Here is an 18,140-nt window from a genome sequence, read left to right on the forward strand (position 1 = left end):
TGAAGGATGAACAGCACATCCTGAGCTCAGTTGTGTTGCCGTGTTTGCCTGTTTCTTACCCCCACAGGTTCCCAGCCCCCTTGGGAGCAGTCAACCACGCCCCCTTTTGTCCTGCTGAATTCCCCGAGCTCTGATTCTTTTTGCAGAGAAGTTGGGCAGAGAAAGACACTGAGTTTATCCCTTAGGCCATTGTTGTTGTGCTACAGAGGCCTGAGATTGTTGTCGCTGCCTCTGGAGCTAATTTACATCACTGTTGTTGTTGTTCTGGGTTGGGCTGGTCCTTCAGCACCAAACTGCGAAAACCACCTTTGTGCACACTTTGAAAGTACAATTTTGGCTAAATTGTCCGTGCGTGTTGTAGCATCAAGATTTCACGTGTTGTAACAACGGGGCTAAAATATATTTTGATACATGGGGCGTCAACAGACTTTAAGCCAAATATGGAACTTAATCTCTAAAATGAATAATACTTGAGTAGCTTCCAAGCAAAACTTAGCAACTTATAAACTTCATTTAGATGCCAAAATGTGAACATTTTGGTGATTTTGTATTTTTTTTTAATATATTTTCTGTTAACTATTCAGATACTAACCCTTATTCGTGAGGCATAAAAGCTGTGTTTATTCAAATTGCATAATTATGTAGAACTCTCATTAGGATGTTCAGTCTCAGTTGGAGTCATTCACTCTCCTTCCGGCTGTTTTGTTTCATCTTCTACTAAAAATGCTAAATGGAAAGCAGAGAATGAACCTTGCTAAAATGAAACAGCCGGCAGAGTAAAAGCTTCTTCTACTGCAAACTTTTTTCTTCTTCTCAATTTGACAGAAAGACCAAAAGTAAAAAAATAAAAAATCACAGCAGCAGCGTTTTGGCACAGCAGTAAACATCTCGACATTGTACTGTAGAGAGAGAGAAAAAAAAAGGAGCTATTTCATTCAGCAGGTTGGTCATAGAGAAGCACAAAAGAAAGAAGCCTCGATGAAGAGCGGTTGCTGACATCCCAGGACACAGCCACAATCTGAACAGAAAGAGGAAATGATAGACACAGAAACAGGGGCAAAAAGAGGCAAGGATGGGGCAGAGGGCAGCTTCCCAACACCGCTCTGCTTTGTCCCACTGGTGCCCACCCGTATGCAAATGCTGGTTATGCTAATGAGGTCTCCTCTGCGGCCAGTGGCAGTTAAAGGGCGTCATTCAATCACTCGGTGATTGAATGGATGTGAATTGGCCTCCCTTCATCTGAGCAGCTCAAATAGGCCATCAACAGGCTATCAGGGAAGATGGGTGCTGAATAAAGGGGGCATTACAGCGGCTATGAAAGCACCCTCTCATTCTGAGCACCCCTGCCGCCCACGAGGTTAAAGAATGAGAGAGAGGGGTCCTCGGGAAAATAGCTTTGGCTGAAAGCACTTCTGTATTTCATAATAGTATCTCAGTGCCAAGTTTGTTGTGTTTTTTTTTTGGGGGGGGGGGGGGGTGAAATTGCTGCTCTCTGCTGCTGCTCTCATACATATTTCTCTCTTTGAGTTCATAATCGTGGATGAGTGGCATGTGGATTGATCGGTTGCAGCAACAGCAGTCGACTGTTTTCAGTAATGTGTAATAAACCCACTGGACACAACCCGCTCAGCACATAACAGCTACTGAGCCAGATATTCTCCTCAGAAGTAGCTCGATACCAAATCATAGTTAGGAGGAGACTAAATAAATGATTGACTTCTGTCATCACCGTGGACGTGTCACTCAATGGAATAATGTCCTCTCGTGTCTGCTGGACATGTAAAAAGGCAGGAAGAATGTAGAATCTGAACTGTAGAGGAAAGTTAACTGAAGTGCTTCGGGGTGTTGAAGCATGCTGTCGGCAAGTGACGCTGCAGGAGCTACAGTGTCAACTTGTTTAAATGTTTGTCCGAATTAATCTTGACAGTTTCTCGTGTTTCTCTTTTTAGATGCCTGATCATTTTGACCAGACAGTTGTTCTGAACCAGCTCAGATATTCTGGCATGTTGGAGACGGTTAAGATTCGTCGCACCGGCTTCCCCGTCCGGAGACCTTTTCAAGACTTCTGCTCCAGGTTTGTGCCAGCAAGGCTGCGCAAAGGTGCCCAGACTTCCGCACACGAAACATCATCTCTTGTTATGTCGCAGATATTGATGCTTGTGTCTACACTGCTCTGTTGAAAGTCTGCAGGAATTGCAGCTTTAGATACCAAAATGACACCAAAGTCTAAAAGCAAACCGAGAAATAACCAATAAACGTTAATTATTACCATGAAAAATGAGATGTAAAGAATGAGACACTCCTGTCTGTGAATTACATTGAACTTCCTCTTTTTCCAGGTACAAGGTGCTGATGCGGGATCCGTTGATGCCAGATGACCCCAAGGGGCGCTGCATCCAGCTGCTGCACCACTACGACAGCAGTGGGACCGAGTGGCAGCTGGGAAAGACCAAGGTGACTGCTTCACCTGAACTCAGAAGGAGTGAAGGGGAATCTACAAACGTTCAGTACAAAACTGCGGTTTTCTGAGCAAGATGGCATTTTAAAAAGGCCATGAGGATATTAGGTTTCCTCACAGGCCACGGATCAGCATTTCCTGCCTGTGAGCAGAGAAGCACTTCTGTACACTTCTCTTTAGTATAATTGACTTTTCCTTGTCAAACCCTGAGCCTCCTGGATGTCCTGCTGTTCGTTCCGTCCCTGGCTCGCACAAGCTCGCATGTGCTCTTATGGAATATGTTGGATGCAGACAGGCTTTCGGGGGCTGCCAATCCACTTTGGCTGCAGCGGTCCCCTCGAGGCTTAATTTTGCTTCACGTGTCTTACAAATCCATCCAAATACAACCATTCCAGAGCTCAGTTACCCGCGGGTGCGTATGTAAAGTCATGAATAATTGAGGTCCAGAGCACCTGAAGCATGGAATCCAATAGTTATTGGATCCAGTGTTCATCCCCTCGGTCTATCGCTCTCTGTTTCCACTACAGCAGATCAAGAAGAATATAGCTCCTGGTGTGTGTGTGTGTGTGTGTGTGTGTGTGTGTGTGTGTGTGAGATTGCTGGAGGGAAATGACATATGACACACAGATCCCAAATCACAGCGTGACCATGTGATGCTACAGGAGGTGACAGCAATGTAACTTGAATGTGTGTGTGTGTGTGTGTGTGGGTGGGTGGGTGGACAGATAGATGGTCATTAGTGCATGTGTGTCAGTGCATGTCCAGGACCAACAATAAGCCAAAAAACTGAATTAGGAGTCATACAGCAGCTCTCGGGTGGGACCAGCATCACCTGAATGTCTTTGTGTAGGTCACAAAAATAAGTACATTGGGAAAATTGTTTTGCATGAGATTTTGGGACCTTCTTCACACTCGCATGTAGTGAGATATTTGTATTTGCAGACCAATAGTCAATAAGGGGACAAAGAGGATGTGTGTCACATCGCAATGAAAGCCCCCAAAAAAAGGAATAACGTGAGCAGTGACAACATCACGCTCAGCACTGAACCACACAGCTGTTCCTGCTGCTGTGACAGCCTGTAAACCGTAAAATCAATTCAGTCTCCCTCAGAGGGATTTGTCCACTTTGTCCCACTGGCTCTCGCAGCGAGATTTACATCAAAGTCGGCCCCCCGCTCCTTCCATTCAGCACATGTCGTGACTATTGTCTGACATTTGTTTTTTTTATTTTTGTTTTTTACAGCCGTCAAATTAATTTCCTGGAAGTGATGTGGCTCTGCGTGCTTGTCCCAGGGTTCTGTTCCCTCCACGGGCCTGACCTGTCACGGCGAGTGGCACTCCCCAAAGGCCTCGAAAGCCAGAATCAAAAGTGCGCCGCGGCTTAGCAGGGCTTTTGTTGCACTAATTAGCATAGTGATGATTAAAAAGGATTAGTTGTTCAGCTCATTGGGATGCAAATGTGTGCACTCTGACGTGATGCCGTACTTTTTGTGCCTGTGTGATTCATGTTAGGAGCTGCTTTATAAAGTAAGGGAGTGTTGTTTTTTTCTTGTGTGTGTGACTATGTGCCTATGCGTTTTTACACAAGTGTTTACTTGTGTGTTTGTCTTGTGGGGGACATAAATCTGATCGGACATTGTGGGGAAACACAAAAACCTCGTCGCCACAAGGCGAAGGTTTGGTCGGTGCACTTGAGTTTGGAAAGCAGCATTTCAGAAGCGCAAAAACTATCTTAACTTTCTTTTTTTGTTGTTTTTTAATTGTTAAAGGTACAAATATATACCTTTTTTAAAAGTGAACTTAGTGTGGAGAGGTTGTTCAGCCTTCTCTGATTGGTCAGAAGGGTGAGACAGTGCTGTTCTCAGAGTCTGTGTCACTGGAGACTCTGACAGTGCCTCTCCGTGTTAAAATAATATTTGATAAAAGTTACATACTTTAGCGTTAAGCTCTTAAAACTTGCACAATCAAACATTCAACAACACAGAGCCGCAGAATAATGTTTTAAATTCTTTGAACAGACGAGAATTTAGAACGTTAGCTATGCACAATTGAGTACAGCATTAGTGGTCCGAGGCCCAACTCCTCCTAACCTCAAGTTAGACAACACAAGGCAGTGGAGTCTGAGCAATGGTCCCTGGCCCGGCTAAAGAAGGAAGGTTGTATCGGGAGGTGTAGAAAGCTGTGTTAGATAAATGTGCAGACCAGGTGATCGACTGTGGGTCCAGGGAGAAAGAACCGAAGACTTAAAGTAGCTTTAAATGAAGAAATGCCACATTGCTTTTCTATATGTATAGAAAAAATGTAAAAGTCACTTTTTCTTAGTTCTCGCCTGTCAAGTGGGCTAATGTTAGCAGAGATTTAGTAAATACTTCTCTGCATCTTGCATTGCCCCTCTCTCTTCTTAGTCTGCTGCTGCCATGCAACTTTTACTAGCATCTAGCATTTACCTCTAAATACTTTCACTGCTGGTCTAGTTCTTTTCTTCCTACATCTGAATAAGGGAATTAAGCAGTTTAGCTAAAATATTTCCATCTGCTCCGATGCTTGACGCCGACGTGCTTGAGCTTGTCATGTTTCCTTGTTAATTAACCTGCTCGTCAGTGACGTCCAAATCATCCCGCTGAGTTTACATTTCCCCCCTGAAAATCTCATTAGTGCTTCACCGCTGAGGATTCAACACTCCGTCACTCAGCCAGCAAAACACACACACACACACACACACACACATCATTCAACAGGAGAAAAGCCGTCCATACTTCTGTGACATTTCTCCACCATCTCTTGTCGCTTGAGACACGTCCCATACCTCATTTTCCTCCCTCCTTAAACGGATTAACCCTCAGTGGGCCCAGCTCCTCCGTCAATAGACGACAGCTTGGCTCCCGTAGCGGGCAGCTGCACTAAGCGCCTGTAAGATCGGCCTTTTCACAGTGAAATCGCTCGCCGCAGTAATCTGGGGTCTTTAGCAGCACGAACAAAGGCAGAGGAGGATCTGGGTTTGATTCATGTCGGCTACTTTGTTCAGGTCAGTCGTTCGTCTCAAAAGGAGTGTCTGTTAAATGGTGATTTTGTAGGGGGGGGAAGTGAGGAACTGTCTCTTTTTAATTCAGTTCCCTTGTAAATCTTTTATTCATTTGTGTGTGTGTGTGTGTGTGTGTGTGTGTGTGTGTGTGTGTGTGTGTGTAATGCAGCATGGTGGTTGAACGTACATTCGTTCATCTTCTACTCTCTGCTGTTTGACTATCCTACAGCATCTTGTATACCTTTTTTCTTTTTACCTTCTCTCATCTCCTCTCTCAGATTTTTCTTCGGGAGTCTCTAGAGCATCGCCTCGAGAAGCAGAGGGAGGTGGAGGTGCTGAAGGCAGCCATGACCATCCAGGCTCACGTCATGGGCTACATGGCCAGGTACGACTAACCATTCCACATCAAAGGCCATCTTAGTAACAGCTTTCCCTCTGTCCAAGCTAACATTTGCCTCGTTGACTTGGTTCCCAGGAAGCAATACAGGAAGTTACTGCAGTGCATAGTGGTCATTCAGAAGAACTACCGAGCTTTCTACTGGAGGAGGAGGTTCCTGCTTCTCCGCTGGGCCACGCTTACGTTCCAGAAACGTCTGCGCGGCCAGCTGGCTCGCAGGGCCTACGTTCAGCTGCTGGACGAGAAGAGGAGGAGGGAGGAGGAGGAGCGGCGCAGGAGGATGGAGGAAGAGATGGAGAGGTGAGCTGGTCAAGTTAAAGGACTAGTTGGAATTTTGGTCTAAGTTCTCCCAGCTCTTGCTCTTATGTGTCCCCTTTTCCCCGGGACCGAAATACTGCCCGGTGCTGTAGCTCCATCCAGGCAGGGAAGTTAATCGTCATGTCTGCATTTAAAATGAGCAGAGATATCTATCATCATGATTTATGTGGCAAAGAAGCCACCCGCAGAAAAGTCTATTAGCAGAAAAACCATAAAGGGCAGGGCTGAAGGCAGGATTTACGAAAAATAGAAGTGATGAATGAATCTAATTTCCACCTCCCACCAGCGCTTTAATTTCTTTACATGTATGTTTTCCATCGGTTTATAATAGAGTTTCTAAAGCCGATTTATGTGTTTACCTGCATCATGTTTTTATAATGTGCTATAGTTTGTACCTTTTGTGTTGTTTTGTTTGAATAATATACGTTTTCTTTTTCTGACCTTAACCATCTGTATGCTTAATGGATTTTATCGGATTTTAATGCCACAATGAGACGGGAAATGTAATTACTCGTGTGTCGGTCAGTGCTATCTCTGTTTCAGTCAGCTGATGTGTGTTTGTGTTTGTGTCTGTGCAGGGAAAGAAAGAGGCTGGAGGCTGAGAGACTCGCCCGAGAGGTACGATGACGCTGATAATTAGGGAATTCATTCATGCAAAAGAGTGTGTTCTGATCACATTGTAGACATTTTTTGTTCTTTCCGGAAGACAGAGCTGTGAGTCGATGTCTACAAAGAATGTTAGGTTCCTTTTGTATGTGCACTGTTAGCTTATGTCCTATTGTTCAAGACAGGATTCAAAGTCATTTTTAACCTATATCCTCATCTTATCCGCTTATTTTTGTTTCTAAATTGGCTCTAAAGCTTTTTTTGACATTTCAACCTGGCTTCTGGTCCCTTGAGCATAATCAGTTTTAGTTCAGATGACAGAGAAGTGGAATCAGCACTCTGCAAATACTTTTTCCATTCTGTCATTATTCAAAGTTTGTGCCTTTTTTTTTTTTCTCCATCTTCAGGCTGAAGAGGCTAGAAGACTGGAGGAGTTGCATCGTGCTGAGGAGTTGGCCTCTCAGGTTATGGCTCAGTCTCCCGATGTCGCTGATGCAAAGTCACAAGACAACTTAGAGGAGCTGGTGTCAGCGGAGGCCTTCGAGGTGGCGCCTGAAGCGGAGGAAGCAATCCGTCCTCACGAAGCATCTCAGGTGGAGGAGATCCTGCGGCTAGAGCGGGAGATCCAGGCACTGCAGAGACAGAAGGAGCGTCAGGAGCTTTCTTTGACCGAGGCCTCACTCCACCGCCTGCAGTGCCTCCGTGACCAGGAGCTCAGGCGGCTGGAGGACGAAGCCTGTAAGGCGGCACAGCAGTTCCTTGACTCGCTGAACTTCGACGAGATCGACGAGTGTGTGAGGAACATCGAAAGCTCATTGGGAGTTGGCAAAGAGGACGAAAAGGAGAAGGAGGGTGAACAAAGGAGAGGCAATGACGAAGAGGAGGTCGACGAAGGGTTTGGGGCCGATGACGAGGCCTTCAAAGACTCTCCAAACCCGAGTGAGCACGGCCACTCAGACGGTCAGAGAACGAGTGGAATACGGACGAGCGATGACTCGTCTGAAGAAGACCCATACGCCAACGACGGCGTAATGCCTCCACTGCCACCAGCCGGCCTGCTTCATCAGCCACTGCCTCTGCCACCAGTGCCCGCAGCGTGCCACAGTGCCTCATCCAGCGGGGACTCCAGTGTCTTCTGCCGTCCCCAGGCTTCATCTGAGTCTCAGTCTGACGACTTGGTGGAGCTCATACCGCCGGACGAGGATTCGGACTATGACCAGGACGACTACGACGAGGGCGCCATTGTGTCCAGCGGCAGTGTCGCCTTCTCTAACCCCTGCAGTGGGCAGTGGTCTCCAGACTACCGGGGCTCTGTAGGCACCTACAACAGCTCAGGGGCTTATCGCTTCAGCTCAGACGGGGCCCAGTCATCAGTGAGTTTTGCAATAATGGAAAATGTTAAGCTGGCAAAACACTGAGCGACTTCTGTCCATCACCTGTGATTTAGTGTCTCACATTGTACGTTTTAATCCGTCTTCCCGCTCAGAGCTGCAGATCTCGCTGCCCACACTGTCAGTCTGCCGGTTGGGATAAGTATGTCACACTGAACAGAGCCGCCATTCGGGTTGTGCAGTTTCCTATGAAAAAAAAAAATCTGGGTGTATCATTAGTGTTGGCAACAAGAAATATGGCTTTAGTTTTGTTATTCTACAAAACACAAGAAGCAGAAAATGAATGATGGAGCTGTAGACTGCTGGAAGATGCAGACATGCATCTGCATCAGCAAAGTTATGTCGTTATGTCACAGCATTCTGTGCACTGATGAGCCACAACATGTAAAATCTACTATTCAAGTAACATTAATCCAAGCTCTCTCCCATTTTGTGGCATTTTTTGACAGCAGCCAGGGCATAAATCAGACTGTGGAACTGTGCTGCAATAAACCCCGTCACATTACCGGCCGGGGGGATTAATTGGGCGGATTCTTTTCTGCACACTTAACATATCACTGAATTTGTCTGTAACGTCGCCACCTTTCCACATCTCGCACCATCTAACCTGTGTTGCGTTTCTTCCAGTTTGAGGACAGCGAGGACGACTTCGACAGGTTCGACACGGACGACGAGTTGTCGTATCGGCGGGACTCCGTCTACAGCTGCGTCACACTCCCATATTTCCACAGCTTCCTCTACATGAAAGGTAAATTAGTTCCAGCCTGTGATGCTCGGAATCTCCTTAATTCTACAGGGGAATCTCACACGTGTGCCGTTGACCACCTCCCTATAAACCACTGGAGAAAGTTCCGGGGAATTGGAGCACGAAATTTGTCGTACAGAACATTTCCATGAAAATAAAAGTAACCTATGGAGCTAAATATTAAATGAGAATTAGGAAACTTTGTAGTTTATCATACATGTGAAATGCATAATTGCCACTAAACCCTGCGTCCATCTTTGTGTCCATTTACTAATTTCTGCCTTTTTTTGTTCATTTCTCAATGTATCACAGTTTATTACACATCACATCATGTTTGATTTTTAAGCCTGAGACCTGCATGTTATGTCAAAATTGCCTTTGTTGGCCTACGAAACTGCTACAATAACAGAAAAACACAAGATACTTCCTCAGTGATTAACTCTCAGTGGAGCCACATCATTTTAAAAAAGTTATTTCTCTTCCTCCGATTTCCAACCTCAAGTGAAATTCAGCTTAACGTAACTCTACAATAGTTATTTTAAGCTTCTGCATAATCTATCTGCGGCCGTCCTCTTTAGAGATGTGGCAGTGACCGTGAGGAAAATCTCATCTTCTCCTCTCCAGGTGGGCTGATGAACACGTGGAAGCAACGCTGGTGCGTTCTAAAGGACGAGACCTTCCTGTGGTTTCGGGCCAAACAGGAGGCTCTGAAGCAGGGCTGGCTGCACAAGAAGGGGGGAGGCTCATCCACGCTTTCCAGGCGGAACTGGAAGCGCCGCTGGTTCGTGCTGCGGCAGAGCAAGCTCATGTATTTCGAGAATGACAGCGAGGACAAGATGAAAGGGGTGCTGGACATGCATGAGGCCAAGTAAGGACGACTACGGTTCAGTATGAGCTCATCAAAATGGGTGGAGTCAGGTTTTCACCAGAAGTTGCATCAAGTTTTAGAAACTGTAACCAAACTGAAATGGTCGGTATATTTCCAGAATGCTGTTCTCATGATTACTAGATCCTGACTGTCATGTAATGTCAGGACATTTTATTTAAAGTTGATAATTAGATGATGTCCAGCTGGTGACTATGAAAATGATTGTTCCTTTAAATCTTTTTCATGTGTTTTTGTAATCTACAGAGAAATTATTGATAACACCGGTAAAGAGAATGGAATTGACATTGTGATGCCAGAGAGGACCTACCATCTGATCGCCGAATCTGCAGAGGACGCCAGGTAAGTTGTGTGTTTGTTTCATGCACGTTGTCTTAAGCTCCAATCCCAACAGCAATGGCGATGACATTATGGGGCACGTTATGTTTTTCACGCTGCAAATATCTTCCCGTCATAAAAAAACTTGCTTAGAGTCTGATGTGATTTAAAGGTGGATCTATATATAGACATGCAGTAAAACCACCATACACCTCCCATAATATTATTATAATAAGGATCATGGTATTTCCACATAGAGCCATAGAGATGAGGCCACCTGTAGTTTTGTAGGCCATTCCAGATGTTAGCATCTCCCAGTTTCCCTCGACAAAAAGCCCATGAGATTTTCTTTTTTCGCCCACTGGCTTTTGAGTTATTGCAGAAAATCTGCTCAGCTAAATTTTATGAAACTTGTTTAGAAAGGAGAACATTCAACCATGAAACCACTTTTATGAATTTTGGAGCCTTAATGCTATTGCCATAAGTAAAAAGCTACAGTTAGGTTGTAAGTTTATTTTACCCTGGTCACTGGCAGCTAATATCCAAAAGCAAAAGACTTAAAATACCAAATCTCCATCCATCTTTGTCACACATCTGCAGTGAGAATTTTATAGTTTAAATTATTTGATACCCGGATGTTGTTTACTCTGGATATAATGCAACTCAAAAGAAATGAAGTAATTTTCTCGTTGATGTCAACTTGTTTTGAGCTTGTGTAGCTTCAGGCGAACACTCTCTTTCCTTTATTGTCTTGGTGGTGCTGCTAATGGCTTTGTCTTCATGGTTACAGCCAGTGGTTCAGCGTGCTGAGTCAGGTCCAGGGCTCCACCGAACAGGAAATCAGAGAGATGCATGATGAGCAGGCCAATCCCCAGAATGCGGTGGTGAGTACTTCAGGGAAACACATGCAGCTGCATTTCACTAAGCTAAACATCCCCTGTGTTACAGCTTTTTACTGTGCTGTAGAACGAATGGATGGTAAAAGCGCCAAAGCCTTTTTTTCCAGTGTTCTACCTGTGGGTGAACGTGGTGCTACTTTTAAGTGTGTGTGTGTGTGTGAGAGATAATTGGTTTCCATGGGGCAAGGAAAGGTCAAACTCATCATCCACACATTGAACACTGTTGCTGAACCTCCCTCCCTCCCTCCCCCTCTCTCTTTCTCTGTGACCCTTCAGGGAACGTTGGATGTGGGGATGATCGATTCGGTTTGTGCGTCAGATAATCCAGAGAGGTGAGGACCGGCATAAAAAAAAACAAACATGTCATGTCTCCAGATTTACCTTGTGTTGACCCAGCCTGTTTCACACACTTTAACAACGTAAAAGAACCCAAGTGTGTCCGATAGATAAAGACCAGGCCTGTTGACGTGTCTGGTTTCAGCATCTTGCCCCAGTTGTATTATTCCTCACCTCATTCATGTTTTCATGCTAGAAAAGATCAACAAAATTTAGACTGAAGTGATCTTAGCTCGTCATTTTCAGTTCAGCCAGTAGGTTGATAGGTCTTTTAAACAGAGCTCCAAACAGCCCTGTTTGACTCTTTCAGAGAAATTTAACAATGGATCTCTGTGACAGAGAAGTGAGCTTAAATCAGGTTCTGGATTCAGACATGTCAGTGAGCAGATGCAAACCATTGTTGGTCTGAGGCTCTTTGTGGAACTATTGACAGTAAAAAAACTGACCTGTTTGTCTTCTGGTTTAAAGAGACGTCCCCTCTCTCCTCTTATTATCATCACAACTAACTGTATTTCTAATCTACAATAAACCAAACTACTTTGTGTATGTTTAGCTGAGGAAACTATTGTGAAATATGGCCAAATGTCTATTTTCTGCCTGAACCACCAAGGTAAAAAAAAAAAATCTTCATCCTAATAACTGCATCTCTAATCCATCTCAGGCCAAACTCTTTTGTCATCATCACTGCGAACCGCGTGCTGCACTGCAATGCCGACACGCCCGAGGAGATGCACCACTGGATCACCCTGCTGCAGCGCTCCAAGGGAGACACGCGTGTCGATGGACAAGAATTCATCATTCGAGGTGACGACCGAATAATTTGATCTTTTGAGCCTTTTGAGAGTTGACGTCTCTGCCATTGTGCTGATCAGGCAGAGAAATCTGACACCCAGTGACTCATCGTGACCATTTGTAATTTGTTGTTACTTGTTTTGAACTCAAGAGCAGAAAAGCAGGGGAAAGAAAATCACATTCAACATGCTGATTTTGTACTTTTAAATCAAATATAGGTTTTATTTGATTTGCAAATTATCGCATTGTGTGACAACATTTTTGGCAACAGGGATGTAAGGTATTATTTTTCAAATACAAGGTGGTTTGCAATGTTATAAATGTGTAAACCTCCAAGTTCACATCTGTGGAAACTTCAAAACTAACAATCTAGAGCAGATGTCCAAGTTATTCTGTGTAATTTGCAGATTTTGGCACAGTAACCTGCACGTTAAACATTTGGGAAGCAAACTGTTTTTGTGCTACTGTACGTAATGTTTGCACGTCACAATAACCTGTAACCTGAAAATGTTGAACGCTAACGTGTGGGATTCCATTATTTCCACCAGGCTGGTTGCACAAGGAAATGAAGAACAGTACCAAAGCTTCACTAAAGCTCAAGAAGCGCTGGTTCCTGCTTACCCACAACTCCCTGGACTACTACAAGAGCTCAGAGCGCAACTCCCTGAAGCTGGGAACACTGGTGCTGAACAGCCTCTGCTCAGTGGTCCAGCCCGATGAAAAAGTCTTCAAAGAGACAGGTAGGAAGAGGAAACACGGCAGACTTGGTTAAAGAAATGCAGAATCACGTTGGATCTTAATAATTTCTTCCTAACGTCCTGTCAGGTTATTGGAACGTTATCGTGTACGGCCGAAAACACTCGTACCGTCTCTACTGTAAGTTGCTGAATGAAGCCACACGTTGGGCCAACTCCATCCAGAATGTCATCGACACCAAAGCTCCCATCGACACGCCAACGCAGCAGCTCATCCAGGACATCAAGGTAGGAAGACCTCCAAACTGATGGAGACTTGTGTTGAGGCTCTATTCTCACGGCATCCTCTGCTGTCCGCAGGAGAACTGTCTGAACTTAGAGGTGGTGGAGCAGATCTATAAGAGGAACCCCATCCTTCGCTACAGCCACCACCCGCTGCACTCGCCACTGCTGCCGCTGCCGTACGGTGACATCCACCTCACCGGTGAGTTCCAGTGACACAGAAACCGTCAAACATGACTGCACGTCACATTTATCAGAGCAAAACCTCCTTTTGTAAGAACCTGCATTACATTAGTGAAGAGAAACTGAAAAATAATACAACTTACATCTAGAACAGGCCTTTTCTCAGGGATCAGTTATTGCAGCAAAATATTTTCTGTCACAGTGCAAGTTAATTTGATAACTTGACAGTTGAAACAAACATCCACTGCAGGTCTCTCAACTGTTGTTCATTTCTTACAAACCCTGATTCGGAAGAAAAAAAACTGTTTTGGAACAGACAGATGTTTCCTTCCTCCCAGAAAAGCTTGCAAACTACATACATTCCAATACCATCTGGAACAATGAAGCTTTCGTAACACATTAAAAGGGGTGTCTGCATAAAAGCGTAACATAATCTTTTTCCACAATTCATTTTATAAATTAAAGTTGATTCCTAAAGGGTTTTTATCAAGGGGGAGGCAAATTTTGGCACTAATATAATTTGGATTATTTGATTACTTTTTTTTTTTACTTCTGATGATAAAGAAACATTTGTACTAGCTGAATGTAATTAACTGTATTACCAACCTCTTTCTTTTCCCCCGCTCAGCTCCGAGGAACAGAAGCTATACAACACTACAGGAAGAAGCCCTCAAAGTGTTCAGCTCTCTGCAGCACTTAGAAGGTGTGACGGACCCAGTGCCCATCATCCAGGGCATCCTGCAGACTGGCCAGGAGCTCAAACCACTACGGGATGAGCTATACTGCCAGTTGATAAAGCAGACGACACGGCCGCCGCAGCCTGGCAGTCCTGGGAACCTTTGCAGCTGGAAGATCCTGGCCTGCATGTCCTGCACCTTTGTCCCAACCAGGAGCATCCTCCGATACCTCAAGTTCCACCTGAAGAGGTACTTGGCATGTTTACAGATGGATAAAGATAGTTTTAAAAAATGAGTTTCAGTTGAACTGGATTAATCCGGATGCACCTCTCCACAGGAGTCGAGAGCTCTTCCCAGGCTCCGAAATGGATCGATATGCTGCCTTCACACTCGACTCCCTGAGAAAGACCAGAGCCAGGGAGAATGTCCCGTCACAGGAGGAGATCCGGTCCATTGTGGCCCGGCAGGAAATGAGCACCACGGTTCACTGTCACGGAGGAGGCTCCTGCAAGATCACCATCAACTCACACACCACTGCTGGAGAGGTGGGTAACAACAGGGTCCAAGGTAGTTTTTTCCTTTTGGTCCTTTCGGCTTATCCTGTGAGTACAGGGACGTCATTTTTCACACCCATAGTACCAGCCAAGACGCCGTTCATGACAAACGTGACCTCATCTGGTCATTATTTTAGCTTGTGCCTCGAAAAGTAAAAACTGTGTCCGATTCGTTGCTTGTCAGGTGGTGGAGAAGCTGATCCGTGGCCTGGCCATGGAGGACAGCAGGAACATGTTTGCTCTGTTCGAACACAACACCACCACGGAGAAAGCCATTGAGAGCCGCACAGTGGTGGCCGATGTGCTCGCCAAGTTTGAAAAGTGAGGGTCACAGTGTCCATGTTGGTTTTTCTGAGGCAGACTAATAGTTTAGTATTCCAGTCATTAACTCATTGTCCGATCTCCAGGCTTTCAGCGAGCTCAGATGAACACAACACCGGCTGGAAGTTTTACTTCAAGCTGTACTGCTTCTTGGACACAGACAATGTCCCCAAAGACAGCGTGGAGTTCGCTTTCATGTTTGAACAGGTAAGAAAGTTTAATGCAGTTATGTCGGCACAGGTCAATCCTATCAGAACCTGCATTATATTTTTTTTCTTAATTCATAAAAAGGTCAGGAAATTACATAGTTAATGTGTTATTTCATCTGACCAAGACTTAAAGAGTCAGGTTTGTTTGATAAAATACATAACAAATTCATAAAACTGACTGCTGACTTTAATTACCTCAGTTCTAACAACAATTTAATACAAAATAAAAACTTTAAAATGTTTTTTCCTAAAGCTTCAGACTGAGTAGAACTTATAGGGACCAGAAGTGACGGCAGCTGCAGCTGCAGGGCTGGTCAGAAATGTGGACATTATCATGCTGATACGAGTTCAAGTGGTAGTTTTTCTGAACCTTTTGTTTTTAATAGGTAACTTTATGATTATCAGAAGTGATAGATCTAAATATTAACAAGTCTTTACCCAATAAGCCCTTTGGTAACTAACAAGCTGTAAAGTACTAACAGTTGTAGCGTGTTGAGTTTTGACCTCCACTTTTCTTGAATGTTAAAAATGCTAGTTTTGACAGTTGGCTAACTAGGTTGAAATCTGGCTTTCTGCAGGCCCATGAAGCAGTCATTCGTGGCCAGTATCCAGCCCCAGAGGAAACTCTTCAGTTCCTGGCTGCACTGAGACTTCAGTACCTCCTGGGCAATCACAGCTCCCAAACACACATCCCTGAAATGTCCCAGGTATTCCCCATGGCACGGTTGCGGGCCCGGGTGCAGAACTCAGCCAAGACATTTGCTCCTGGCACCGGCTCGGTGGCCGATCGTTCGGGGACGTCCGAGAGGAAACGCTCGAGCTTCCTGGAGGGAACGCTGAGGCGCAGTTTCAGGAGCGGCTCCCTGAGCCGGCAGAAGCTGGAGGAGGAGAACAGCCTGGAGGCCTGGATGAGGGAAGAGGCGGCAGCAGTGAAAACCAGCGTGATGGACAAATGGAAGAAATTTCAGGGGATGAGCCAAGAACAGGCAATGGTCAAATACATGACACTGGTGAAGGAGTGGAAAGGATATGGATCCACGCTGTTTAATGTTGAGGCGAGTGACAGGAATATCAGTTCAAGCTTGTCTGACGCCCCTTTATGTCTGAAGTTCAGCTTATTCCGTTTGTTGCTTGTTGTTTCAGTGTTGTGATGGAGCTTTCCCCGCTGAGCTGTGGTTGGGTGTGAGCAGAGAGGCCATCTCTGTGTATAAGCGAGGGGAGCCATGGCCTCTGGAGGTTTTCCCATATGAACAGATCCTCTCCTTTGGAGCTCCGCTGCCCAACGCTTACAAGATCGCAGTGGAGGGTCGGGAGCTAGTGTTTGAAACCCAAATGGTTTGTGCAACATAAGTACTATCAACTTATTCCATGGCAAAGGTTAACGCATGCAGGGAATGAACTAAAACCCCTGGCACCATCATGATCTCTTCATCCTTTCCTCCGCAGGTCATGGACATTGCCAAGTTGATGAAGGCCTACATCAGCATGATTGTCAAGAAGCGCTACAGCAACTGTCAGTCTGTCAGCAGCCACGGCAGCCAGTGTAGCGCCTGGTGAGGCCACCGCTGGCCACGCGTGGACGCCCGTCCTCAGCACTGTGGAGAGAGCAGCACGTACATTTCAGACAGACTCTGAATGCTGGAGACAAAGCACAAATTCCTTTTTGATGTTAACTAGCGCAAGTTCTTGGGATAATTTCGACTGGTTACATTCAAAAGCAACACACATCTGCACGCGATAGATCAGAAGTTAAAGAGGAAACTAATGACTTAAAACTAACTGCTTTGCCGAAGTGTCCTCGAGCGACGTCCACCAAACTCCTTTTACCAAATGGGAGAATTTCCCTGCTGTAATAGCAAACTGCTTTGTAGTACACCACCAAAGGTTTGGTGCATCAGTGGGACTAGATTCCAAAATAATGCAACAGTCCTTTCTTTTTATGCACCCAGTGCTGTCGCAAGCCCCTGTGATGTAATTGCATGCTTTTGCAGTGGAATGGGGACTAGTGTGCTCTTACACAAAGGTCCGTCTTGTCCCAGGTCAAAGAGCGAGGAGTTAAACCGAAGCAACAACCAGAAACAACCCAAGACCACTAAATATTAAGACGTTTGACAGCCAGAAGGTTCCCCAACATGATAAGTCCAGGGACGATGCCTGTAATTGAAACTAGAATCAAATGTGCACGAGCAGCCTGTGAATACAAATCTCTTGTCCTCAAATTCTTTAAGGAAAATCCAGAAGTGTATCCATTATTCTCAGTGCACAATTTAACTTTTACATTTCCTGCAGCACAGAACTAATGAAGTGAAGAGTAGTATTCTAGTAAACTATGGACTATTATGTAATTATTATAAAACTAAGTTATGTAAGAGTAGAATTGACCCTTAATGAGGAATGAGAACAATTTCTGAACGATTCACTGACTCAACTTTTCCGGTTTTTAGACTAAAGAAAAGCTCAAGGTTTAACAAAAGTTCATGCGATTTGGGGAGAAAATAAAGTCAGTGTTAACTTGTTTTGGAATCAACTCCCTTCCTCCTGATGGGGTCACTTGTGAGTGTGAGAACAGAAGTTTTGGGAGTTGTCTACAGGCTACGCTAATGTTTGAAGAAAAGCCCGAGAACCTTAAAAGATCTAAAGCCTTTTCTTCCACTTTGAAATACTCTGGGATTCGTCCGTCTATATAAACTTTCTCCGTGATGATCTGTTTCCTGTAAATACTGTGCAACTGTATTTGTCTTAAGAATTTCAAGTTTGTGACTCGATTGATTTGCTGATGTGCCTTTTCAAACTAAAGCTGGACAAACTAATCAGATTTTATTTTCTAGATGCCACTTTTCTTTCCTGTTTGACCAGAATCTGAAGGTGCTCCCACGTTCCCTTTAACTACCAATGTACCTGTACACTGCAACGTTTTCCCCAACTGCACAAGTCATTCAAGTTAAAACCAAGTTTTAACTCCTGCTGTTTTTGGCCTTTCAAATCTGACTATAGGGAGAAACAAATTGGATCTAGAGGCGACATTATCACACAAATGCAAAAACAGACTTT

General features: G+C 44.8%; 1 protein-coding gene across 2 annotated transcripts in view; it reads left to right on the forward strand.

The window, feature by feature from the left end:
• myo10 (myosin X) overlaps positions 1–17,554 on the forward strand; it is a 90,741-nt gene extending 73,187 nt beyond the window's left edge. For both annotated transcript variants that reach the window (XM_067475691.1, XM_067475692.1), the window contains 22 exons: positions 1,950–2,074; positions 2,340–2,454; positions 5,759–5,865; positions 5,956–6,177; positions 6,774–6,813; positions 7,209–8,174; positions 8,820–8,940; positions 9,562–9,805; positions 10,070–10,165; positions 10,932–11,025; positions 11,317–11,372; positions 12,038–12,180; positions 12,717–12,908; positions 12,994–13,151; positions 13,224–13,347; positions 13,957–14,254; positions 14,343–14,550; positions 14,744–14,880; positions 14,967–15,087; positions 15,668–16,144; positions 16,233–16,424; positions 16,536–17,554. In XM_067475691.1, the coding sequence (XP_067331792.1) occupies positions 1,950–2,074; positions 2,340–2,454; positions 5,759–5,865; positions 5,956–6,177; positions 6,774–6,813; positions 7,209–8,174; positions 8,820–8,940; positions 9,562–9,805; positions 10,070–10,165; positions 10,932–11,025; positions 11,317–11,372; positions 12,038–12,180; positions 12,717–12,908; positions 12,994–13,151; positions 13,224–13,347; positions 13,957–14,254; positions 14,343–14,550; positions 14,744–14,880; positions 14,967–15,087; positions 15,668–16,144; positions 16,233–16,424; positions 16,536–16,646 (4,347 nt within the window). In that variant the 3' untranslated portion in view covers positions 16,647–17,554. The remainder of the gene's footprint in view (positions 1–1,949; positions 2,075–2,339; positions 2,455–5,758; positions 5,866–5,955; positions 6,178–6,773; positions 6,814–7,208; positions 8,175–8,819; positions 8,941–9,561; positions 9,806–10,069; positions 10,166–10,931; positions 11,026–11,316; positions 11,373–12,037; positions 12,181–12,716; positions 12,909–12,993; positions 13,152–13,223; positions 13,348–13,956; positions 14,255–14,342; positions 14,551–14,743; positions 14,881–14,966; positions 15,088–15,667; positions 16,145–16,232; positions 16,425–16,535) is intronic.
• Positions 17,555–18,140: the final 586 nt, after the last annotated feature.

Source organism: Channa argus, chromosome 14 (genome assembly GCF_033026475.1).
Source record: "Channa argus isolate prfri chromosome 14, Channa argus male v1.0, whole genome shotgun sequence".
NCBI classification, from domain to species: domain Eukaryota; kingdom Metazoa; phylum Chordata; class Actinopteri; order Anabantiformes; family Channidae; genus Channa; species Channa argus.